Here is a 25,694-nt window from a genome sequence, read left to right on the forward strand (position 1 = left end):
CCAAATTTAGTTTCAACAAACAGAACTATAATTCACTGTTCCCTATTTTTGCTGTTTGGAGAGTCAGAAATTTCCTCCCCAACACGAGTGCATTCAAGCATTCAGTGAGCATGACGAGCCAGTCAGAGCTTTGCTGCTTGTGTAAGATCTGCAATTTATTTTGATTTTAGCAGAAGAAACAGTGTTGTAATTATATGTTTTGAAATAAACCACACAGCTGTAATATTGAGATGGTGAAATGGTCTTTTGACCATTGAGTACTTAATAGTATCAGACGTGCTTGTGAGGAAAAAAAGGACACAGTCATCAGACACTATTTTCTTGTTATATTACATATGAAGACTGGCACCCTGTTTCAAGTCCATATCAGCATGTGAAGTGAATGTTGATGGTGCGGCATTTGGATCACAGATTGAGTAAATGATTATTGAAGCCATGCCATCACCTGCACCGTATGTCACACAAGGGGAATCTGTATTGTCAGAAGTCTTCACGTTGCAAAAGTGTTGATTCACACATGGGGGAAGACAATTAAGTAAAGCTCTTTTGCCAATGTATGCTTTGCACTGACATGAGTACCCGGAGGAAGTTGTGTGTTTGGTCTAGAAGGGACGGCTGAGTCAAAGCTGAGTGAAACTCTCAGTAAAGACTCACTGACAGAAGATGTGGCAATGAAGTCACTGAGGGTGCTGATGGCTGCATGATGCATTTTATTATTCAACACCTTTCTTATTCTAGCTTTAAATTCAGTAATAATCTCACTGTATATATTTTTTTTCTCCTGCACCTGATGTTTCCTCCACACAGTCATGGATCCATCCATCCATCCATTATCTATACCCGTTTTATCCTGACCAGGGCGACAGGAGGCTGGAGCCCATCACAGCTGACTTTATTGTACTTTTTACACCACTACATTTGTCTGACAGTTTTAATGACCAGACTCTGTCCAGCACGTTAAAGTGTTTCCTGATTTGATTCCTTGTTTATTTTTGTTTTTGTTTTTTGTTTTACATTGAAATATCCGATGGGGTTGATTTTATGCTTAATTCCTTTTTACTACTATTAAATAAGTTGTGTTTAATTTCGCAAAAAGAGTGAATTCCTTTCAGACTGGTGAACTAAACAGCCGATTGCAGCATACATATAGTCTGTCCAAATTATCTGTGCTCTGCTCAACATCTGCATTTGAAATGTTTAATGGACTAATCTTGTTTAAAGTAATCGAAACATGTAACTTCTTTTCTCCAAAGTAATAGCTCGACCAGGAACAGTTTTGTACTTTGTTCTTTGTATGATCAACATTACGATTACAGTGTTTAATACCCTTTCTGTCCAGTAAAAAAAAAAAAAACCACATATATCGTTGCTCTGCACAGAGCAGGCCTATATTGTATTTTGTGATCATACATGCAATCATTACTATCTCTGTCAAAAAATATGTTGAATGATCCTTTTTTTTTTTTTTCCCAGAGTAAAGAGATATGCATTTGATTGTGGAGTTGTGTCCAGTGGAACAGTTTCTAAAGCGCAGACGTGGTGGCAGATCTATGTGTCTCAGATCTGTACACTGGCCACGCCCCCTCGCCTGATACGTTCCTGCTGACTGGAAGCACATGACCAGACGTGTTTACACCTGCAGCCTCCGACACTCACTCATCTCGACCCTGAACTGTGCCACTGACGGGGAAGGCTGGTGTTTAAACCGAGACGAGGCTCATCTTCGCGGTGAGAGCTTCTTGTTTGGTGTCCGGTGGTCGGTGAGTTATCCGTCTCGCCTCGTTTCTCCTCCATGAGGAGACTCGCGACTCCTTCCGTAGCAGCAGCAGCTGCTAACTTAGCACGCTGACGTGTGTCAGCTGGTTAGCTCGCTGCTGCAGCATCACCACCCAACCGGGTTAAAGCTGAATATTAAACTATGAAACGAGTTACAAAACGCTTGACTCTCACTGCTTTGTGCAGCATCGTTGACATCAGAAGTGACTGACCGAGTTAAGCTTTTGACGGCGGTGTTAACGAACAGGTGACTCGAACAGGTAGAAAGCTGGTGTGACGTGTCATCTGCGCATGTCTGAACAGACTGAGAGCTTAAAGTAAGTCATAGCATCAGTGAGGTCCTGATGTTTGCCTGTGTGACCATCAGCTCGTCAACCGGAGGATCTCAGTGTCTGAATGAGAAGATGTCAAGTTGATGGCTTCGTTGTACATGTTGTCTAATCTGTTTGTTTTGTGACATCACGTGTAAATACCAACATAAACCTCTGCTTCACCATACGAACATGGCAGTCTGAACAATTTTGACTTGGTGCCAATTTATTTTACATTCATATTAATGTTATGTCCATGTTTGATACTCTGTTCCTCGACCCCAGACAACCTCTGCTCGTCCGTCCCCTCGGAGGAAAGACCCATCCTTGGTCACTGGGTCCTGGAGGCCAGCCGTCTCACAGTCCACCATGGACAAGACAGATGTAGAGCGTGTATCGTATCGTCTCGTCTCGTCTCGTCTCGTCCAAGCCATGCAGATTTCTCTCTTCTTTTTACATCTTTAAATTCCCTGCTCAGATGTGTCTTTGTCATGCTGTGTTTTCGATCCAGAGGTGACCCTGGCTCTACTAGATGCAGCCAACGACAAAGACTCGGACGTCCAGGACCAAGTCAGAAAGTCTATGTTGACTCTGGGAAAGCAGCAGCCAGACCGAGTGCTGGCCATGTGTCAGGACTACCTGCTGAAACATCCCAGGGTAAACCCCAGATTTCACCTCCGTTACAGTGTCAGCCACAAGTCAGGGCTGCCTATTAAAATAGTGATAACCTGTAACTGCTGGACATTACCAAACAGAAAGTAAATAGTACAGGCACATGTTGCCACTTAAACACCTCACAGTTACATACATGCTCAGCTTCAGCGACTGCTCTTACTGTACACTCAGACTGAACGCTAAATGGGGAGTTCCCTAATAATCCTCCATTATAATCAACTTCCTTTCTGAAATACTGTCCTTTTCGGATATAATCACGGTAAGCAGATTTGTAGCTGACACTATAAGTCGTGCAGTGGTTAGCATGGTCGCCTCACAGTAAAAAGGTTCCGGGTTCGAATCTGGGCCTCTCTGTGTGGAGTTTGCAGGTTCTCCATGTGCCTGTGTGGGTTCTCTCCGGGTACTCCGGCTTCCTCCCACCGTCCAAAAAACATGCACTCAGGTTAATTGGTGGTTCTTCGAATTGCCCTAATTTTGCCCTAATTTTGGATAAGGTGACAAAGTTCATGTAACCTGTGTCTTAAAGCTTACAAAGTCTCTTCATCTCATAATTTTAGGTGTGAGTGAGAGCGTGAATGGTCATTCTTATAAGATGTGGTGCTGTTAAAGATTCGTCTTGACAAATGTTAACAATAGTCTGCTGCTAATCTGTTAAACCTGGTCACTGAAAGGAGCCTCGCAGAGCCCCGAGCATGTGATCTGCCTGTCTGTTATATGAAGACTCTCCTTCTTGAGGTTCACACTTGTACAAAATGTAAACACTGCAATCAGTAGCCAGATGACAAATGGTAGTAAAGCAAAGTGAATAATTATAAAATAATATGGCAAATATTTCTGTGGTTCACAGATTATTGGTCTTTAAAATGTCCATCCATCACAATTTCCAAAACTTTATCATATTGCTTGTTTTGTTGATTCAATTCTCAAACTATTGATTTTACAATGATATAAGACAGAAACGTAGTAAATCCTCTTTGCTGAAATGTCTTGTGGTTTTTTACATGTTTAATCGTGAAATTAGCCAAATAGTTTCCAGTTATTATTCTGTCAGTTAACTAATTCATTTAACCCTCATTGGCCTCGTGAGTTGTTGTAATTAATTAAATAAAAACAATCACAAATGTAGTTTGAGGTTTAAAGATAAAATAACGCTTAAATTCAGTTCCTTGTCTTCGTTGTTTGTTTTTGTTTTTTTGTTTGTTTTTGATGCATACTTTGTTCCAAGATATTTCACCACAGAGCTCTGAGTCACTTGTGTCTGTACATGATGATGGTGCAGCAGCATATCACACTGTCACAGTCATTAATCATGTGATTATCAGATGTTGGCATCATTGCACTGAGGATGTGTCTTGGGAAACATCAGTGACATTGCACACAGGAAGTCCTTTTTTACTGATATTGTGTCAAATGTTCTGTATCATGTCTTTTCGCACAGCTGAAAACTAATTCCTTAATAATAAACAAGATTCATCACTTTATGCTGAAGATGAATAAATAAATATTGTGCCATTTTAATTAGTATTCCATTTTGCTTCGCTGTTGGGTTTTAGGCATCATCTTGTTATTCCGCCTTCACTTTTCATTTCTTGTTGTCTTTATATTTGTATCTTCCTCCTGTAGTTGGTGGTGAGCCACAGAGTTGTGATTCTTCAGACTATTGAGCTGATTGTCGGCTGCAGGATCGAGGTGATCAGTCCTCCCAGAATAAAGAGTATCATATCCCTGGCTTCGGATGAGATGACCCGATCAAAGGTAAACTATGTCGCTTTAATCATCAGTTTTTGTTCAGAAGGCAGACATTACATGATTTAATTTTGGATAAGGTGACAAAGTTCATGTGACCTGTGTCTTAAAGCTTACAAAGTCTCTTCATCTCATAATTTTTACTGGTGTTTTGTCTTCTTGGTTGACGCAGGATGTCGTCCCTGACTGGCAGCAGGCAGCCAGTAACATCCTGGTTGCTGTCGGTAACAAGCACATCAATGACATCATGGAGGAGATCCTCAGCAAGTTCCAGCCAGGGGTCCTGCCTCACTTCTTTGTGGTCCAAACTCTGGCCAACCTCTCTGATTCAAATGGTAAGCAATTATTTTACAAACAAAAAGAGAATAAAGTGCTTTGTCATGAGGAAGACCACATTCTGCACAGACCAAGAAGTTGGATCTTTGGCACACAAGACGGGTAATCCGAGATCGTTGAGAAAAACATGAACCTGTTAAACAGCGTTTGTGGGCCGAAGCACAACTCCAGAATATGTTTTGTGGTTTGTGTCTGATCAGAGCTCTTTTTTCCCCCTCGCTAAGGAGCCTAGTTTTGGCATCAGCTAGAACGTTAAGAACTTCTGTGTATTTCAAATTGATTAGTCATGCAAGCCCTCAATTATAGTTTTCTGTGGTCTTTTGTTTATGTAACCCTTTGTGCTCAGTGTGCCAGTTCTCAAAGTAGCCCAACTGTACTCACATAGTCCCAAATCTATTCTTAAACCACTACGAGGGAATAAACGGCTTTAGCAGGCATGAACTAATACATGTCAATTTCAGACAATGATATCTCCACTGACAGTGTCAGTTAGCAAGTGTACCAAGCTAAACTTCTATATCTCTAAATATCTGTTCCTCCCTTGAAAGTTTGGCTGATGTCATGAATCCTAAATTTAAACTTGAGTCTCTGTTTCATGCTGTGAGTGTTTAAAGTTTGTTCAAACCTTTCTGCTACAACAGAATGACACTTTAAAGAAATGCAAGGAGCTGATGAATAATTAGTTTTAGATGACAAAATAAATCCCTTGAATCATCCTGATCTGTGCTGCCCGTCTCTGAGTAACTGTCCTTTAAGGCCAGCGCTAACATTTGTATTTATTTTGATACAGGCTGTGATTTTAAAATGTTCTTTGGTAATCAATTAATTGTAATTTTGCAGTGTGCAAAAATAGGAATCACCAGAGGTCAAAAATGTTTTCCTCTATACTTGTGTTTTGTACCTTCTCGCTACAAAAACATTAGCACTGATGTTTAAAGTCTTAAAAAAGAGAACAGTGTGTGTCTTCCTGCCTTATAGAGGAAGTTATAAGTAAAAACGTGACATTAATTCTGTTGTCTTCTCGCTGGTCTCTAGTTTATGGCATGGTCCCCTTCCTGAATGCTATTCTGGGCACCATGTTGCCTATGCTGAGCATGGCCAAACAGGACAACATGAAGTGGGTCTTTTCCTCTGGTAAGAACCTCCCAAGTATATTTACCCCCCTCAATAAATAATATGTAGATGGTCATAGCGTGTTTGTGTTTTATAATTTGAGGGATATTTGTAAATTAGTATTTGTAAATGTTGCCATTTTCTAATTTTGAACAAACAAAAGTTGCGACTTTAAAATCACATTTCCTCTTCCTCTTTTTTCTCTTCTCCCGTGTTTATCATCACATGTTGTTTCCTCCGTTTCCCTCCGGTTGCTTTCTCTTCCTCCAGCTCTGTGTCATTTCAGCGACAGCATCTTGGAGTACTTGGCCAACCTGGACAAGGCTCCCGATCCCACCGTCAGAAAAGACACTTTCTCCAGTGAAATCTACGCTGCGTTTGACATCCTCTTCAGTAACTGGGTACAAAGCAGGGAGCCCAAGGTAAGCTCACTGCACAGGTGTCTCAAGATGTTTTGAGATACAGGGGACTCTACTGTACCCACAGTTGGCATTAAGTCATGTGTTCAGGCAGCAGTGAAGGAAGATGAGTAAGAAAGGAAGCTGAGGTCATCCATTTAAAGCTTGACATTATGAATTTTAGACACAAAGAAGAAGAATCTAAAAGGCATACTGTGTTTAAAAAAAGCACTTCATAATAACATAACTGAAAAATCACACTGCAAATATAACAGTGTAATCCATGAATCTTTCTAAGAATGGCCAGAAAATCCCTACGGCAGTATTTTTTATTACAGTTTCTTTTCCTAAGACTTTATCTGGTTTTCAGCTCTAAATGGGAAATTTGTGATTCTCATCTTGAAGAGAAATATGGTGGTCAGTGAAAACACCCTCTGAGAACACTTCTGGTGGTGATGTGTTTCTAGTTTCTCAATTGATCAAATAAACCACCAGCTTTTGGCCTACTGTTCTGCTAGAGCCTGTGAAAATAGATTTCTATGGGATCAAAAGGGCTTAGTGACTACTGAAGTAACTGCTTGTGTTTGTATTCAGTCTATGTAAAATAGGATTTAACAATCAAACCTCTGTGCCTTCGTGCTGCATTGCAGAAGGCAGGGAACTCATTACAGCTAATTATGGTTCACTGGGACGACATTCACTATAAGGAGTTTCAATGACGTTAACTCACAACGATACTCTCACTGTGAATGAACAGTTAAGTTAATCACTTATAATCTCCTTTCTTCATGTCAGGAGTGAAGTGTAGACCTGTGAAAACAGATCCAAGTTGATTTGCAGTTATTTAAATATCTTTACTTCATCTCATATAACGTATTTGTATTGCCAGTTGTTCCCCTTTTTATTTCCTTCCTGCCTACACACACCTAGTTAACGCTACAAGCTACTGAATCTGCATCACCTGATCTCTGTCATGTCTGTCGCCTGTGTTTCTAACTCTGTGGGCTCCAGTTGAGGCTGACAGTGGCGGAGGCATTGGGCTCTATGTGCCATCTGATGGCCAGTGATAAACTGGAGGAGCAGATTCCCAAACTCATTCCTGTCATACTGTCCCTGTACAAGAAGAACAACGAGCACTACATCATTAGCAAGGTGGGTACAGGGTGCAGCATCAGTGCAGTGGACTGTTTAGTATGGATTTTGTCATTCGTGTGAACAAACAGGAGAACATCACTCTGTTCATCTCTGAACTGTGTCCTGTAATAGGGATTAATCTCTTGTTTGTGTCAGCAAACATTTGCCTCAGCAGTGTTTTTAAACTGGTTTCTACTTGTAACATTTGTAACATCTAATACTTGCAACATCACACACTTCAAACTTAATCTGAGTTTGAGCATTTTATGTCTTTACCCTGTCTAGAGTCTTTGCCAAGTCCTCGATGCTTCTGTCAACATGGGCAGCAGGGTGCTGGAGACACAACTGGAAAGTCTTCTCTTTGCTCTGCATCAGCAGGTACGCTTTGAGCACATTAAGAAATAGATTTTGCTGCTGTAAACTGGAGTGAACCAGGTGATTGATGCATCACTCAAACTCCTAAAAAGGTGTAGAATACAGTAAACGCTTGCCTGCCGAAAAGAGGAGGTAGTTATTAAAATTTGTTTGGATTATAAACATGTAAACATGTTGGTCTGGAGCATTTTTTTTTTTTTTCCAAATCACATCTTTTTATTGTAGTATATTGGTTTTATTGTGAAAACAGCATGATTAAGATGCCACAGATTGTTGAAGAAGGATGAATTTGATAGTTTTCAGTTGTTTCCAGGTCAGAACATTGAAATCACAAGTCGGTGGTTAAATAGTGGACTTGATGATTCCTTTTGGACCAATTGCCTAATATTGTTTTATTTTTTGTTTCAAATGACAGTGAGAGTCACTGTAGTCAGATGTTTTCATAACCCAGTGACTCAGCGGATACTTGGCCCGATGCCTTGAATGTTGCAATATTGATATGTGTATGATCTGTGTGGATCGCAGAGTTTCCTGCTGAGGACACAGAGTGCTTCAGCAGAATGTTATAGCTCCTGTTACAGCAGATACGATTATCTTTCCTGTCATAATCCTGCACAGCATTTTATGAATGAAATGTAAACATTGCTTTAAAAACATGTTTTCCAAATTCAAATGGAGGCTTTGAAAAATGTGGTCCTTTACAATTCCTCGGTTCTTATTTCCAGTTTCAGAAATGTACACAAAGTAGGAAACTGGTCGGACTTGAAACTTCTCACATGTGACCGTTGTGCTTTAAACTGACTTATGTGTGATTAGCTCCTCCATTGGACAGACAATAGAAAAATGTGTTACAGTGAGCCAGTTTAGGCAAATGAATGAACATGTTCCACAGTTTGACTGACAAGATTTTCCCATGTAACTTAAATGAAATGTAATGTTTCCTTTGTCTGTCCCAGGTTTCTGCCCCTGTTGATTACAGTAACCCTCCTACTGTCAAGAACCACAATGAAGTCCTGCGCTGCTTCAGTTTGCTCGGTACTGACTGTCTGACTGCTCATACAACGTTAAACTGTGCTAATTTCTTTAACAGTAATATAAGAGGGTCTTTTTATGACCAAGGTTAGTGTGACAGTTGAATGTTGTCCAACAGCTCCAGGCTTTTCTATCTGTTCTAGTTCTATGGGGTCACAAGAGCCATAATGAAATCATGCATTAGTGCGCTGGTTTCCACCACAAGATAATCATATTAACTGTGACAGTTGGTCGACTTCTCTCTCCCTCTCTGTTGTCTTTGTCTTGACTGTGTTTTGTCCTTGTTTTCATTTTCCCTGTGACAATTTTTATGCATTTCAAATTATAATTTCTCTTTCTACTTCCTCTCCTCTCCCTCCAGCTAACTCTTTCCCAGACCGGCTGGTTATGTTTGTCCTTCAGAAGTTGGAGAACAGTAATGAGCGAAGCAGGATGGGCTCCCTGGCTGTGCTTCGGCACCTTATCAACTCCACCAGTGAGGAAATACAATAACACACCCAAGCATGGCACACACAACTCCTGATTTACCCCCATCCACACGTATCTGCTGCTCAACACACATCAGTGATTGATCAGATATTTTAAGAGAAGTAACTGAAAGAAAATCTCTGTCTGTGCACACTAATGCTGGCCCTATACTCCTCATTTATTTGTTTTATTGTGCTGTGTTGTGTTTTTAAGTCTGTTCCTGAATGTGTGTGTGTTTGTTACAGCTTCTACGATGGAGACCAAAAAGCTGCTGATTCTAGCCAGCATCAGACAGCCAATGGCCGACCACAGCAACAAGGTGTGAACACAGAGACTTTTGTCAAAGCTTCTATGTGGAGATTTTGCTGTTTCATAAATAGGTTTTTCTCTTTTTTTTTTTCTTTTTTTTTTTCCCCTCAAGATATTAATTGATCAGATAATCATATCACTGATGGGACTCACTCTGTGTCTCGCTGTGTATTTCTGTATCCCAGGTGAAGAAGCGTGTGGTCCAGGTGATCAGTGCAATGGCTCATCACGGCTACCTGGAGTTAGAAGGAGGAGAGTTACTGGTTAGATTCATAGTTCAGCACTGTGCTTTACCTGACACATACCAGGTACGACTGCTTTTGTGATCATATTGAAATTCACATTTTTGAAGTTGTTTAGAGTTACACTTGAATGATTAATGAATGTATCTTCTTGTACAGTAGCTTGTGTGATTATGTGTGTAGGTTGCACTGGAAAGTAACGGTAAAAGCAAAATTATTTTTTATTTTCTGTTAATAAAAAGCAGAACAGGCATGTAACAACAAGCAGTGAGTCAACATATACAACTGCACACTTTCATACAGTACAAATAAACTCCAATACTGCACATACATAAAGACAGTGGAAAGTATGGAGTTAAAAAAAATGCAACTCTTAGGTTCAGTGAAGCTGCTGAGACGACAGACGTTTCATTTCTGTGGACTCTAAATCATTCTAACTCCCCGGATTAAAGAAGCCGCAGACAGAGTTTACAAATCAAGATGCTGTTTGTTCAGATTTCAACATTTTTGCACTGCAGATGGACTGCTGAACCAATGGAAAGTGAAATATGTATTTCAAACTGTGCATTGGCCTGTTTGTCTGCAGCGAGGCCAGAGGCCCACAGATCCAGAGGAGGTGACTAACGAGGCACTGAGGACGATGTGTGACAACACTCTTCATCTCCTGACCACCACTGTGGGACGACTAGCTGATGTACGTGAAGTGTCTGTCTGTGTGTTTCAAGAGTTGAGGATCATTGTGTGTGTAAAATGTCTGAACATGACTGAGACACTGAACACATGTCACTTGTTGTTTGAAGGTGCTGTGGCCCAAGCTGCTGTACTATCTGACCCCTTCACAGTTCAACAACGCCACCACTCCTCTCTGTAAGAGTCTGATAGTTCTGGGCAACAAGAAGAAAATCAACCAGGAGCCCAGCTTCAAAATAGACTTCACACAGGAAGGTAGGTGGAGTAGTTATAGACCAGGTTCACCGATGTGAAGTGGGAAAATAATCTGCTTTATGTGGTTCATGTTGAAATGGGAGGTGAAAATATTGAAAAGATAGCATAATAAATACATTTTCTAGCTATACAATCTGCTAAATGTTTCTTACTTCTCTCCTCTAGTCAATCTGCCGTCTCCTCAAACACTAATGATCAGACTGTTGGTAAGTGAATCCACACACTGTTAAAACATGGTGACTTAATGTGGAGACAAACATGAGTCATTGTGATAAACGCATTTCCTTTTGCATCTACAGTGTACAATAAAAGCTCATTAAATACGCAGACTTATCCCTGGGCAGGCAACAGATTTTAATTATATGTAATAAATAAATTGTGTTTTTATGCAAATAATCCTCAAATGTTCCCTCAAATAAATCATAATCTGTGACCATTATTATAATAATATGAGTTTAATAAATATTTGTGTGTCCAGTGAAAAGCAGGGAAAAGAGTAACATAATGCAGCTCTAATCATCCAGATTTGTTTCTCTTTTGCTAAACAAATAAAATAGTCATTTATATCATGCTAAATAAAAATTCATGTAATTTGCATTATTAACGAGTGCTGTCTGCCTGTGTCTTGGTTTGTGTTTTGATTTGTAACGGTGTGTTTTAGGTGAATGCAGCTTTCCCATTCAACAGTAGAGGTCATGGAGCTCCATCTCTCTCTCTCCTCCATATCCTCAGTCCCAACATCCACCCCAAAACAGAGGTGGTCTGGGAGAAGGAGATACCTCCTCTGCTTTCAGTGTTAGAGGGTACGGAAATATGAGCACATAAAGTTTTTTTGTATTTATCAATATTCAGTCACAGCTTATGACGCAGTCTGACTGTGTTGTTGTTGTTAACAGAGTCAATGGCAGAGAGTCTGGATAAGAAGCAGTGGGATGAGAAGCTGCTGAAGGTGTGCTTTCATATTTGTGAATATCATTTTATTCATATTATAATGTGTTCATATTTTACATTTCAAAAAACGCAGTCCAGAATGACAAATATGATGATTTCCATGATGATTCTTATGTTAAATGATAATCAGAACTATTATTAGGCTGTTTATATAGATTTAGACTATAAATTATGCATAATTTCATACAGGGAGATTATGCTGTCTGCTTTGTTTTTGTTTTGATCTGGAAATATTTAAATCTGACTTGATTGAGTAAATTGTCATTTTTAAATTGTCCTCAGCTCTTGTCTAAAACTTTGGTAACGATTGATGACGACAAGTGGGTGTGTCAGCTGGCAGCTGAGGCAACAAGATACCTCTCCACATATAACAACTACTTGGAGGAGAAGGTAAGTGCTTTATTATCAGTAACAGATTTGTTTGACCAACAAACTGAGAGTTCAAGAGGCCCCACAGCAAACCAAATTTTGAGTTTCTTGCAAGTCATATTTATAATTAAAAACAAGAGCTGACAGTGGCTCTTCAAGGTCTCTTTAAACGGAGCCATGCCTCCATAGAGGGTGTATATATGCAGGTGAATAGTTAACTGGAGCCCCACCAATGGGTGAAGTGTACGGGTGAAGACTTTTAGCTGTTTAGTTAATAACAGTAAGCAAAAACCGTTTAGAAAAATCAAGTGGTTATAATTTTTGAATCACATTACATTTCATTTAGCTGACGCTTTTATCCAAAGTGACTTGCAACACACCGATGGGACACCATCGGGAGCAATTTTAGGGTTCAGAGTCTTGCTCAAGGACACTTAGGCATGTGGACAGGAGGAGCTGGGGATCAAACCACCAACCTTCCAATTAGTGTACAACCCACTCTACCGACTGAGCCACAGCCTCCCCATGAATCATACAAATAGTATTTTATTACACCCAGACAGTATTTTGCAACCCAACAAAGTGAAACAATGACAAAGAACATTAATGGGTAAACAGTGCTTGGAACAGTGTAGATATGACAGGTTGTAATTTCCCTTTCTTCTCTGTCTTTAGAGCTTCCTGTATCGAGTTATAGGAGTGACGCTCCAACAGTGTTTCAATAAGGAGGTGGTTAAAAAACAATTGCAGGAAATCCTCCTCATAGCACGACACAATGACGCAGTCGAAAGAGAGGTACCAGAAACACCGATGTCACATGACAGTTTCTCTCACAGAAAACCTTTTGTTGAATTTATATTGTTTTCTGTCATCTGTACCTATCAGGGAGTTGCAATGGGCATCGGTCTGTGTGCCAACAGCCACTTAGAGGGAACCCTAGCGAAGCTGGATGAGTTTGGCAAATCAGACGCCTTCAAGAAGTCACCAAGCATCTTCAACCTGCTCAAAGTACGAACAACTGCTATTGAATACATCACAAAGGAAAATAGTATTAAATGTTAATGCAAACAGCCTCAGTCTCTCTTCTCCCGTGTTGCTCCAGGAACGTAATGATGTTGAGGTGGAGAAGGTGAAAAGCACTTTGATCCTGTGCTACGGTCAGGTGGCTCTGAACGCTCCTCCAGAGAAGATCCTGAACCGCATTGATCAAGACATCCTTCGCTGCATCAGTAAACACTTCAATACCAAGGTAATGTAAACACTAAGGAACAAAGCAACCGCTGACTTTGTTGTTCAAGGAGCGGTTTGGGCTGAGGATTTTCATACTGCGATGATGGTACTATTGAGAGACAAGGGACACACCCTCTAGTTTAGTTCATACAAGAAGTGACGATGATGATGATGATGAGATGCCTTTTCGTTAAGTCAGGAGCACATCAGATATAACTTCATGTTGCAGGTGTCAGGACTGGTTTTGTATGTGAGGTCATGACTTTATCACCTCTTTTTCATCCAGGTTCTGGGGATTAAAGTAGAGACAAAGGTATCGTCACCGGAGTGCAGGGCTTCTGAGTTTGTGTTGGTTTTCTCTTTGATGGTTAACATTTTCTGTTTCCTCGGTTTCATCTAGCTCGCATTGCTTACTGAACTTTCCCTTCTGTTCTGCGAACTTTCAGTGATGTCGTCACTAAAATCTAAAGTCAAGAAAATGCAACTTGAGAACAATAAAGGCACAACTTTTTCTTTAAGCTCAAATCAGCTGTGTCCATGTGAAGTTTCAGATTTTACTGCCCTTTAAAGGCTCGCATGACATTTTTATCATTCAAATTAATCCACTGAGGTGCTGGAGCGCTTGTTGATTTTAAAAGTGCAGTTTTATGACTTTTGTTTTCAAACTAATCCAGTTATTACCTACCAGACAAAATTAGGTCATAATTAAAGTTACTTAAAGTTGTTTTGTCGTGCAGAAATTGATCAGTTGGGAACAATAGTAAGTAGAAAACATGGACCACAACTCATATTGCAAGTGGGCGATAGCTGTGCTCATTGTAATAAAGGAATTTTCAATTAATTGTAGCTTTAAAGTTATCGAAAATATATATCAAATACTTGCATCATGTAGGCAACAGTTATAAAATTGTCTGATTTTTACTGAATCCAAATATAATGCAAATCATTTTTTTATGTCTTTTTATGAGCTAGTGATAAAGCAGGTGATAAAAAAAACAGCAGGTCCTCGAAATAGCTTACTTTCCTCTGAAAGCTTTTTATTAAACAATCACATATTTTTTCTCTTTATAAGCAGATTTTACAACAGTAATTACCACTTTTTTTGTGTAACACAAGTAGTTTGGCAAAAATACTGTATGCTGCCTCAGACTGTTTACATGGGTGTATTTTATCTCACTCTTAAGTACAGATGAAGGAGAATAATAATCTCCATGACCTTCTCTCTAGATTCTACTCATTCTTTGGTGGATTGTTGTTGAACTGCTCACAACGACTCACCCTTCATGTGAACGGGCTTTTGTGATTTCTTGCTTGAGTCTAACAACTGTCTGCGTCTCTCGGCTTGAAGCTCGTGTGTGTCTTTGTAGACCAGAGCCTGCAGATGGTTTGATGTTGTACCGATCTCCTCTAATCACTACTCTGATTTCAAACTTCTCTCCATCCGCAGGCATGGAGGATCAATCTACAATATCAATATTGGATTGATTAAATTCTTTGGTGGACTGATTGATTTCTAATTTGCTGGATTGATTTGGTTTTGCTTTTTGCTTCAACTATTCATAGAGTTGCATCTAAAGGGGGCTGCAGGGCACCTTGTTCTTTGTATTCATGATTTTTTTTTTTTTGAAAATGTCCCTTGACCTGAATCGTTTGGTACGTCTCATCATCTTTGTGTGTCTTTTGTCTCTCTTTGTCCACCTGCATGTTTTTTTTCCTTCGTCCAGGACCTGACTATGAAGCTAAGTTTGATCCAGAGTGTTGGGCTCATAGCCAAAGCCATCAGCGAGTGTGTGAAGAAACAAGGATATGTCTTCTCTCGCAAGCAGGAGCTCATTACTGTCATGCTGGTCAGTCGTATGAAGACAGATTTATTGAGGTGTAACCAGAAACCGTTACTACAGTTGTTTTCTGACCTCTCTCGTGCTGTTATTTCTACCCTGGTCAGGATTTCATCAAGTCGGAGCCAGCCGATGCATTGAGGACCCCAGTACGCCATCTTGTGATGAGCACCTGTGCCAACCTTATGTATCCTTCACTTTAGTACAACAGCTGAACTTTGCAGTGAAATAACAGCCAACATGTTGTTTTGATATGTACATAAAGCCTCACTTTGAAGTCAGTGTTTGGTGTTAGTTTGATATTCATCTATTCATTGTAAGATCATGGGTATTGATATTTGACATTTGATAACCACAAATTGCAACTTAAAGACTCACAGCAGAAGATAAATAAAAGCTAAAACATGGTTGATATAAAATGAATGATCATTGATTGTGTTTATCAAATTTGTGATTCTGTCATCTTGCAGTGGTTTTTCTTTGACCTTGAGTGCTTCAGTCCGCTGGACCCGCCGCTGAGTGAGAATGAGGGCTTTGACTTGCTCAAAGTGTGTGTGAACAGTGTGTTTTCTCTGCCACCTGAAACACACACTCCAGAGAAAACTAAAGAGGAGGAGATACTCGACCCCAAGCAGAGAAAGGTGAAGTAAAGCAGATGGACACACACACACACACACACACACACACACACACACACACACACACACACACACACACACACACACACACACACACACACACACACACACACACACACACACACACACACACACACACACACACACACACACTCACTCACTCACTCACTCACACACACACACACACACACACTCACTCACTCACTCACTCACTCACTCACTCACTCACTCACTCACTCACACTAAACAGTGCTGCTTCTCACATCTGTGGTAAATAAGTTGGTTCCATGGCAACCTGTGTGAGACAGTTTTTAATTGACATCTTCTGTTGAATGTGTGCAGGCGTTGTACAAGAACACGTTGGCTGCTCTGCAGGAGCTGCTGAAGAGTGTACTGGCCAAGGATCCCACTCCTGATGGCTTGCAGAGTGTCTTTAAGGTAACGCCTGGTCTTTTAGCATGAGCAGCTCCTGTCTTCATCTTTGTCATTTCTAATGGGTTGAAGCATCATGCTCATGTTTTCAACGTGTCTATTTGAATATTTTTGACATAAATGGAATCAGCTGATTAGACATTATTGTGCTACTAAAGATACTTTTTACTACTTTGATGGAACCTTCTTGGTCAAACTTCTTGATAAATTGTTCAGCTGTCTACTTAGATTTAATGATGAATTTTGTGCATTGCCATACATAGACCATCAGTAACATGCCTGCCTGTATGAGTCAGTGTCTCTGTGTTGTCTGATATGATCTGTATGTATATGTATGTCTTGTGCAGCACATTGAATCATGGCTGAGCTCTGGACAGGACCATGATAGAGAGAGAGCCGTCACAGCCACTGCTCACATCCTGGCTTTCTATCTGGATAACCTGACCGTCAAGGTACCCACACACATTAATGTGGACCTTAATGAACACTACAAATCTGCAGTCACACATGGATGTACCATAATAACTCTTTATGGAATCAGTCACTAGCTATGAATCCAATTGAATTATTTATTTTCTCTTTACACTTCAAGTTGATTTATGCACAGCACACAGTGTTTAGTTTTAGAAACTATTATCTGACGCTGACCTGACGTAAATTATACGTTCATTTATAAAAGCCAGTGCAGGTGCCTAAATTATGACGGAACTAATATCCTTCAGTTTTTATTGATGAGACTAACATTGTCCTTTTTTTGTGTTTCTGTGCATCTCTGTCCAGAACATGGTGTCTTTCCACAACCTGGGAGCTCTGCTCGGTCGACTGTCTCCACGCTGTTCAGATCCTAACGCAGTTGTACGCGCTGCTGCTATCGACAGTATATACACACTGCTTTATATGCAGCTGCGATACGAAGGTACACACGTGTAGGGTTCTGACATTTTACAATTTTTTATTTATTTATATTTTTTGGGGAGAAAGCATGCATTGATGGTAAACACATGGTAAACAGGAGGCCCTGTAGCTTGTCTGTCATAGAGATAAGGGGGCAGAGAGCAGCGGTTGGCTAGTCAGAGGTCAATCAACAATTATTTGTTATTGTACAGCATATTTTCAATCATTTAAATAAGTATTTATATCATAACCTACAGTGTTCATATCCAACTCAAACTTTCTGTACACTTTGATGAGCTGATTATATGTTTTCCTGGCTCCTAGGTTTTGCTTTAGATTATAAGGATGAAGCTGTCGACGGTCTGCTGCCCTTAAAAGATCAACTAGAAAACCCTGACCACTCAATTCTCTACAAGACCTGCTCACACCTCACCAAGGTACACATTGTACCACTCAGCAAGGCTTAAAAACTGTTTGAAAGTTGAATTTTATTATTAAGTGTGTTTTAATACTTTTGTTTATTTTCCATTGTAGCTTATTGTCCCTTAGTGTGTCATTCAACAACAAACTGTTTCTGCTATTCTCTGTTGTTGTGCATGTTTTCTGCTTAACTCCATCCACCATCATGTAGTCATGCTGTTGGCTTTTTTTTAATGGTTGTCAAAGTAATTTCAGTAACAACCCATACAATACAACAGTGTGTAACTGCATCTTTCCCTGTGTGTGTCAGGTGATGAGTAAGCGTCTGCCTCAGCAGCAGCTGACCACGTTGGTGTTCATGTTGTTTGAAGGGCTGGTCGACAGTCAGACAAACTGCTGCAGAGCTTCATCTGTCATCCTAAATACTCTGCTCAAGAACAGAGGAGGTGGACTACAAGATCTGGTAACACGCACGCACGCACACACACACACACACACACACACACACACACACACACACACACACACACACACACACACACACACACACACACACACACACACACACAGCCCTTTGCTGCATCTGCTACGGTCTTCAAATATAAATGATAAATGATCTAAATATAAAATATTGACACACAGCTGTTCTGGATTATCAACACAGTGCTTGTTTGTTTCTGTGTGTGTGTGTGTGTGTGTGTGTGTGTGTGTGTGTGTGTGTGTGTGTGTGTGTGTGTGTGTGTGTGTGTGTGTGTGTGTGTGTGTGTGTGTGTGTGTGTGTGTGTGTGTGTGTCATAGGTCCCAGAGATGCTAGAGGTGCTACATATGCGTCTGCAGAGTATCACAGAGGAGCAGGTAAGAACAGATATGACTATAAAATATTTTTATATGATATACTTTTATTACTCATATAATATTTATGATCATCATTTATTATTCATGAGATTTCTTATTGTTTTGTTTTTATTATGTTCAGAAGAACAAAGACATGCAGAGTGGAATAACCCTTTTGAGGCTTATTCTGCAATAATGAGAACTTTACTGCTCAGGTTTATCTTTTTTTTTTTTTTTTTTTTTTTTACAGGTATCTAACTATTTCTGTTTATCTGATATCTATACAGACTCATAATGAAGTCACACTGAAGGAACTGTTTCATTGTGCTGTTGTTTAGGTGAGAGTGGCAGTGGGACAGACGGTACTGATCCTGGCGTCTCAGCATCTACAGACTGTTATCAATACACTAGTTAACCAACCACTTCCTTATGACAGGTATGTATAGATAAACTACTTCACCTCAGCTCGGCCACAATTATGTCATCATAAAGTCATTTTGATTGCCTTATTTATGAGATTGTTCATTTCTACTTTTTGACTTTATAAAAGAAAGAATTGCTCTCATTTTATTGTTACCTAAAGTTTTTTGGGAAACCTTTGTTGGAAGATACGTAAACCTGATTTATTTCTTTGTGCAGTTGGACCAGTGAGATGTGGATGGCTTTGGGAGCTGACCCCATTGTAGCCAGTCAGATCATCGAGATGGTGATGGAGAAACTTGTCATCATGGCACCCTACGTAGAAAAGGAATCAATGATGAGGGGAGGGACAACGAAGGTGGCCGCCAATCAGCCACTGGCTGTAAGTGACCAACAGTCATGTCAGCACTTACACTGATATCCAGACACAAATACTTTTACACACATACACACACACACCCTCCTTGAGCGAAGTAAGACAGTAATACCATAAAAAACAATGGAACAGTAACAGGTGTACATAAAGGGCGACGTTTGTTATAATGTGAAATTTAATAGATTTACCGTTGATAATAATTACATTTCTACACTCGCACACAATGATTGGAAAATGATTCTCAGGTGTCCACATGTGTTTGTGTGTCTCTGCTTTCAGATGACATGTGGTCTCAAAGAGCTGCTCTTAAACGGCCAGAGTCATGAACCAGCAGTCAGTCGCTTTCCTCAGCTCTTCTCCTGTCTCACTCTCAGACTGGCAGCAAGTATTGGAGTCGTAGCACCAAAGGACAACAACTCTAAACACACAGCCTCCATCCATGTAGCAGGGTACATATCTTTTTATATCTCATGAAATAAATATTGGTCCTCTTAAAGTTCAGATTTTGCGTGTGTGTTGGCTAATGGTTTGGTTTTATCCTCTTTCTGTTTCAGAGTAGCAGCTGAGGCGCTGCGAATTTTGATAGCACGAGTCCAGTTAGATGATGTGATGAAAAGACTGGATGAGGATAATGCCTGGGATGCAATACAGGAACCCAGTAAACACATTACAGGAGTTACACTACTAGCAAGGTACAAACTGTAGACGATGTAACCATAGATGTAAAAGTGGATGTAGCTTCTGGGGAAATGAGGCTAATGCGGGCATACCTTAAACTGCAATACTACCGAGTGCCACTAGGGGTTGGCTCCATAGACTCCCATTCAACTTCTATCATGAAAAACAATACAATGTACTCATTTAAAGGTTTTAAACTTTTGTGTTTGATGCTCATTTATCTGGACTCTTGAATGTTTAAATCTCTTTGAGAAAAGTATGTGTTAGGATCTTCATTTTAAACAGTGTTGAGAATTTATATCTAAAAGTAAATGTATCCCATATTATCATTATTTTTGTAAATGTGGGTGTGTTTGTTCTGTAGGGCGATGGCTAAGCATGCCGGTCCCCGGTTGCCTGCGATCGTGGAGTGTCTGTGTCCGTCCCTGAACAACATCTACGAATGTCAGAGAATCACCGTCACTGCTTTCTTCTCTGAGGTGACACATACGGTGTTATTGAGCTCAGTCATATAACTTGAACTTCCATGTTAGATATAAATTACTAACGACTTTTTTCAATGTCACTCACTTCCATTTAGCTTATATAGTGTATGAAAACTATGTACCTTCAATAAATGATTAAGATTATAAAAGGTACTCGGCAGCTTCATTGACCAGCAGTTAGGGACCATGAATAACATGAAGTTTGTTTTTGTATTTCTCTCATTTGAATGCAGCTGTTGAACCATCATGTGGTGACGGAGCTGATGTTGATAGATGTGTTAATGAACAACATGATGGAGAGGATTTCGGATCCCTGCAGCACCGTGCGCATGTTGGCTGTGCGAGGGCTGGGCAACATAGCTGTGGGATCCCCTGAAAAGGTATACGCACGTATTCCTTTAGGTGCTTCTATATGTACGCTAGCTTGTAGATCACTCACAGCTTTCTCATTCCTGCTTCTCCCACCAGGTGAATAAATATGCAAAGGAGCTGCTGGCAGCTATGAGTTCAGGGATGGAGGAGAAGGATGATCCAGGTGAGTGAACAGCAAAGGTAAAGCTACAGTAATGTTCAATCTGGCTCAACTGATTTACTGCAGTGATTTTTTTAAAGCTTGCAAGCTAAAGGTTTGGAGTCTTATTTTCACTCCCTACATGTTTAGCCGTCCTCGTTTTGTTGTCATTGGTAGAAATGCTGCTCATTTAAAATGTCTGGTCTCTTCTGCAGGTAAGCTGATTACCCTCGAGGCCATGTCTGGTCTGTCTAAAGTCCTCCTCCACCTGGACAAGAAGAATGTCCACTTACTGGTGGTCTACATTTTCATGAAGATTAAACCATTCTTGGAAAGTGTGAGTTTCGTCCTGATCTTTTATGATCTTGTATGATGATGTTTACCATATGATAACTCTCATAAGTTTCCAGGTTTGTGTATTTTATGTGTATAGTGCTGGAGCTGTTTAGTCAGAATCAGAAACCAGAAATACTTTATTATTCTCTACATGTAAATCGTAAGGCCACACTCCCTCACATCTGCACCAGAATAGAAAAGAACAGAAGAATTTAAAAACAAGATGATAAATACACAATGAATAGCAAAATATAATAAATACAATAGTTGAAATACCCCGGAGTGCAAAGTCTGTTCAAATGTGCAAATCCTTAAAAACCCTAAAAACTAAAACTTGATATAAGGCCGTTGTTTTGGCTCATAGTGTGCAGTGAGTGATGATTGGAGCCTTGATACAGAACATACAAATGTGTTTTTTTTAATCATTCAGGTCAGAGGTCAGGTAGTGTCTGTAGTTCTGATCAGTCTTATGAGAAAGAGATGTTTTCTTACATTCAAACACATCCAGCACTAACAGTATCTTCTGCTTCAACCAGGAGAATGACGATATCCGCTGTGCTTCCATCTATCTAATGGGGCACCTCTCCAAGTTTGGGTCTGGAGAGCAGGTGTTCAAAGACCAGATCCACAATGTTCTGGTCAGCCTGCTGTTACACCTGGTTGACCCGAACACACAGGTGGTCAAGGTAAAACACCTTTTTTTCTTATTGTAGCTGTAAAGAGGGAAAACTACTCCATTGTTCCATGCAAATATGGATTTTGTTCTTGCGTTGGTGCAGGCGTGTAAGTATGCGATGCGAGTGTGTGCTCCTGTGGTGGGATCGGAGCAGATCACAGCCATGTTTCAGAACCACCTCCTTGAGGAAAAGAGCTTGCACTATGGAGAGTTCATCAACAACCTCACTAAGTACCTGGTGAGTTGCAGGCATATTTAAGCCTGGCTGAAGGAGGAGAGGAGGAGGTGTCTTCTTTTAAAAGGTTTCTGTCTGAGGTCACTTTGATTTGGTTTCCGGTCAGTTTTGTGTTGCTATAAAAAGAACCAAAGCTACTTGGAAAAGTTCAAACTTCCTTGCAGAGTTAGAATAGAGGATATTGTTGCGCTGCATCCAGTGACAGATGTTCTTATTTGATGCTCTGCATGTTTTGTGGCTTGTAGATTCAGGACTTTCCCGGCATGCTGAACTTTTACCACATTTCAGTCATTCAGTTCTTCAAGAGCAACTGGTCTGAGGTCAGAGCCGGAGCGGCCATGTTTATAGGTACTGCAGCACCCTCTAAACTCACCACATATTATTGTTGTTATTATTATTATTAGTATTATTAACATTTAAACAAAGTTTAAAATGAAAAAAGATATTTTTTGTATCCAAAATGAGTGATATTAATGTTCCGATTAATCACTGATCTTACAACAAACCACCATGTATCCTGATGACGACATGCTGGTCACCGATTGCAAATGTGATCCTACGTGATGATGATAGTGTGTCTGTCGTCAGGGTTTCTGCTGGGGAATCTTCAAGAGGAGCATCTCTCCCACCTCAACATGGGCACTGTCACCAAAGGTGGGGCAAAGATCTCCCTTCATTTCCTTCAAACATAAATATATATATATATATAATTCTGTTTGTTCACCTGTTGTAACTGTGTGTTGTGTGTTCATTCACAGGTTTAGTGATGCTGCTCCAAGATCCAGATCCTGTGGTGAGAGTGAAGGCCGCTGAGGCCATGGGACGTTTCCACTGACACACACTGAGCAAAAGTCAGAGTTTCCTTTTGTCATCAGTTCAGGATTAAGAAAATATTCCATTTAAAGTAAAAAAACAAAACTGAAACAACATATGATTTCAGTTTACAAAAATATCCTGCACATGTGCAGCCCTTATCCAAATAACTGCAACATTCATAGGAACCAAAACTGGAACAAGTCTGAAGCCAAACAGTCCCATTTATATATGTGATGAATACATTTAATTCTTAACTCTATTATAGTGACCAAGGACTGTGTTGCTCTTCACAGGTTGTCTGTAGAGTTCAGCATCCTGTCAGCGTGACAATACCAGAGATCAGTGAGGGGATTTTTTTTTTAGGATAAATATAGTTTCTTCAAATATTATATGTGCAAATGAGCAACGGTTTCCTGTGAGTCTGGCTGGTAGCTAAAGGGTGTCTGGAGTCGTACCAGCGTTTCATGATAATGTCGGTGGATGTCGGTTTTAGAGTCACACAATCTCTGTTGGAGGTAGTTGCAGTGCAGTGGGATCGGTTTTAGACTTCTGTCAGCTCTGAGCTCATCTCTGCCCTCCACGAAGACCCAGTGAAATGTTTTTAGATTTCTGGCTCCATGTGGAAGACTTGGCATGAAGTCTATAATATAAATAAATGCAGAAGAACTGCAGTAGATGCCAGACTTAAAGTTAAGGTCTGAAGGATGTAAGGAAAACAGGATGCTTGTAGTTTCATTACTGTATCTAGTAGTCCAGATCATTAAGCCATTAAATCAACCAGCAATAACCAGACGGTAACTAGTTTACTTTTATAACCAGCAGGACTTTATAACTAACAGTCCTGCTGTAGCTAACACGTGAACTGGCTTGTTCAGAACAGAATAAAGACGTCTTGGTTTTTTAATTCCTCTGACACCGCCGTTAATAAACCATAATGATGCTGTTTATATATCACTGCCACATGTACAGCGAGTTATCCACAATGGACTCTTCCTGGTGACCACTCTCTGTTGTTCATTCAGTTTCACATCACATGCCACAACAGTTTTTAAACTTCCTCCGACCAACATTAATATCCACACGAACATTTCCAAAGCTTATTTATTAGTCCTCATAGAAACACCAGCCAAATAACAACCACGCATAATGCTGAGAGGGAGGAGCATTAATTAGCGTTTCTGTTCTTCGTCAGGTTAGCAGGCTGAACTCGACACCAATTAATGATTCTAAACTAGCCAGTTCCAGCCAATCAAAGCATTACATCCCAGTGTTGCTAGGTAGAACCGTCCAGTGTATAAAACCAGTGCCAAACGTCCATCGATATCACATATTATAGTAGCACTATAGAGAGCTGTTCCTGATATTCACTCTCTCACTCTGAATGCACTTAATGTTGTTTCATTGTACGATTAAATGATCGCGTTTGTGTGGCTTTAGGGTTCTATTGCGGCTTCGCAGGCCACTTTTGATGATGTAAATATGTGTGTGAGCGATGAATTATGTAAGCATGTAATGTCAATATTTATGTATCCAAATTAATCCGCTCAGAGACCAAAAAGGAGGCATTGAAAGACATTTATTGTGTGTCCCCATTTGAATTGATTTGGTGACCAAAATGTTCAACACAGAATCAGGTGAATATTGAAATATACCTCCAATATTTCTGTTGCACTTTGAAGCTCTACCATGAAGACCCTGATCTGAGACCTGGCAGCCTAACACCTGCTAATGTCCTATAAAAGTTGGGAGTCACAAGTCTTATGTTGTTTTTTCATATTTGCACATGGATATCTGAGAAAAAAAGATGGTTTCAGTTCTTATTTTTCAAGTATAAGAACAAATCTAATGTTTCTCCTCGATGTGAAAAGTTTTTTGTGAGGAAAAACAACAACTGCAATACTCACATTGATACATGAATTCATCAATCAAACATGGCAGGCTGCTCCTGGATCTGTATTAGTTGTCTTATTGTTCTACAAACAGGTACTCATGGCTTCTAGCACTTTCTAACACTATAACTTGCTTTGGGTGAAAGGTTCATGCTAATTACTTGTTTGTTTCCGTTCTCTGTTTTGAAAGCCGCTATAGACTTTATATCACTGATATGATTTTTCGTGACGATTTTTTTTTTTAGTTTTTAATATGTTGAAAGTTGTAAATGTACAGTATGTGTCAATGTGTAAGTCTCATGGAGGTATGGCTATTTCAAACCTTTAAATGTGTGAATGTGTTACTGGAACAGAAGAGAATGTGATGATGCAATCAGCTTATTTAAAAGGAAGAAATAAACATCCATCAAACAATAACTGGTAGCTTTTGATCATTTTATGTCTGTCAGATATTTACTAAACTATTCATACTCTTGTTGTAAATACTCATTTTGTCTTTTAAATGACGCAGTGTTGACGTTTATGTTGTATATTATTACGTAGTTTAATTTCTTGCTCTAGAGACTCCACCCTGCTCTCCACCTGTCTGCATCCCTGGATTTTTTTTTTTTTTAAACTATCCTTTGCCTCTGTGTTCGCTCAGCACACGTATGTCTCCCTTAGATTGGACATTTGGAGGTGTACTTTCCCATGTGTCCACACGGGTGCAGTAAGAGCCAAAACAGCTGATGACACACCGACAGAAATCATTAGTATTTCAGTACATACGTCTTTAATTTCATGTCACAGTAATCTTGTGTTCACTT

At 40.0% G+C, this 25,694-nt stretch overlaps 1 protein-coding gene across 3 annotated transcripts; it reads left to right on the forward strand.

The window, feature by feature from the left end:
* The first annotated feature begins 1,627 nt into the window (after window positions 1-1,627).
* mroh1 (maestro heat-like repeat family member 1) lies at window positions 1,628-25,305 on the forward strand. Of its 3 annotated transcripts, none has more exons than XM_069693106.1 (45): window positions 1,628-1,760; window positions 2,373-2,478; window positions 2,599-2,744; window positions 4,386-4,517; window positions 4,681-4,843; window positions 5,880-5,978; window positions 6,228-6,379; window positions 7,367-7,507; window positions 7,775-7,867; window positions 8,821-8,899; window positions 9,258-9,371; window positions 9,610-9,683; window positions 9,859-9,981; window positions 10,502-10,609; window positions 10,716-10,860; window positions 11,026-11,066; window positions 11,522-11,663; window positions 11,757-11,809; window positions 12,094-12,201; window positions 12,856-12,975; window positions 13,066-13,188; window positions 13,283-13,429; window positions 13,697-13,723; window positions 15,135-15,257; window positions 15,356-15,435; window positions 15,748-15,889; window positions 16,229-16,324; window positions 16,666-16,770; window positions 17,099-17,234; window positions 17,537-17,649; window positions 17,943-18,095; window positions 18,431-18,487; window positions 18,805-18,902; window positions 19,106-19,268; window positions 19,542-19,711; window positions 19,817-19,954; window positions 20,305-20,419; window positions 20,659-20,805; window positions 20,894-20,960; window positions 21,152-21,273; window positions 21,809-21,958; window positions 22,052-22,186; window positions 22,429-22,531; window positions 22,772-22,837; window positions 22,942-25,305. In XM_069693106.1, exons 2-45 carry the CDS (start codon window positions 2,457-2,459, stop codon window positions 23,016-23,018), a joined length of 4,908 nt encoding a protein of 1,635 aa, XP_069549207.1. In that variant the 5' UTR covers window positions 1,628-1,760; window positions 2,373-2,456; the 3' UTR covers window positions 23,019-25,305. The 3 variants fall into 3 exon arrangements, with proteins under 3 accessions (XP_069549207.1, XP_069549208.1, XP_069549209.1); XM_069693107.1 differs by having other exon boundaries at window positions 1,628-1,728; XM_069693108.1 differs by lacking the exon at window positions 13,697-13,723.
* Window positions 25,306-25,694: the final 389 nt, after the last annotated feature.

The sequence above is a fragment of the Brachyistius frenatus genome, unplaced genomic scaffold (assembly GCF_029030835.1).
Source record: "Brachyistius frenatus isolate BFR_SWC_R1_liver_20210118 unplaced genomic scaffold, ASM2903083v1 Contig_14, whole genome shotgun sequence".
Lineage (NCBI taxonomy): Eukaryota > Metazoa > Chordata > Actinopteri > Embiotocidae > Brachyistius > Brachyistius frenatus.

Bases quoted from the DNA above. Each gene is read 5' to 3' on its own strand.
- mroh1 (XM_069693106.1), top strand. From the start codon at position 2,457: ATGGACAAGACAGATGTAGAGC. The intron at 4,844-5,879 runs GTAAGCAATTAT...GCTGGTCTCTAG, and splicing joins CAACCTCTCTGATTCAAATG to TTTATGGCATGGTCCCCTTC. The intron at 11,664-11,756 runs GTACGGAAATAT...TGTTGTTAACAG, and splicing joins TCTGCTTTCAGTGTTAGAGG to AGTCAATGGCAGAGAGTCTG.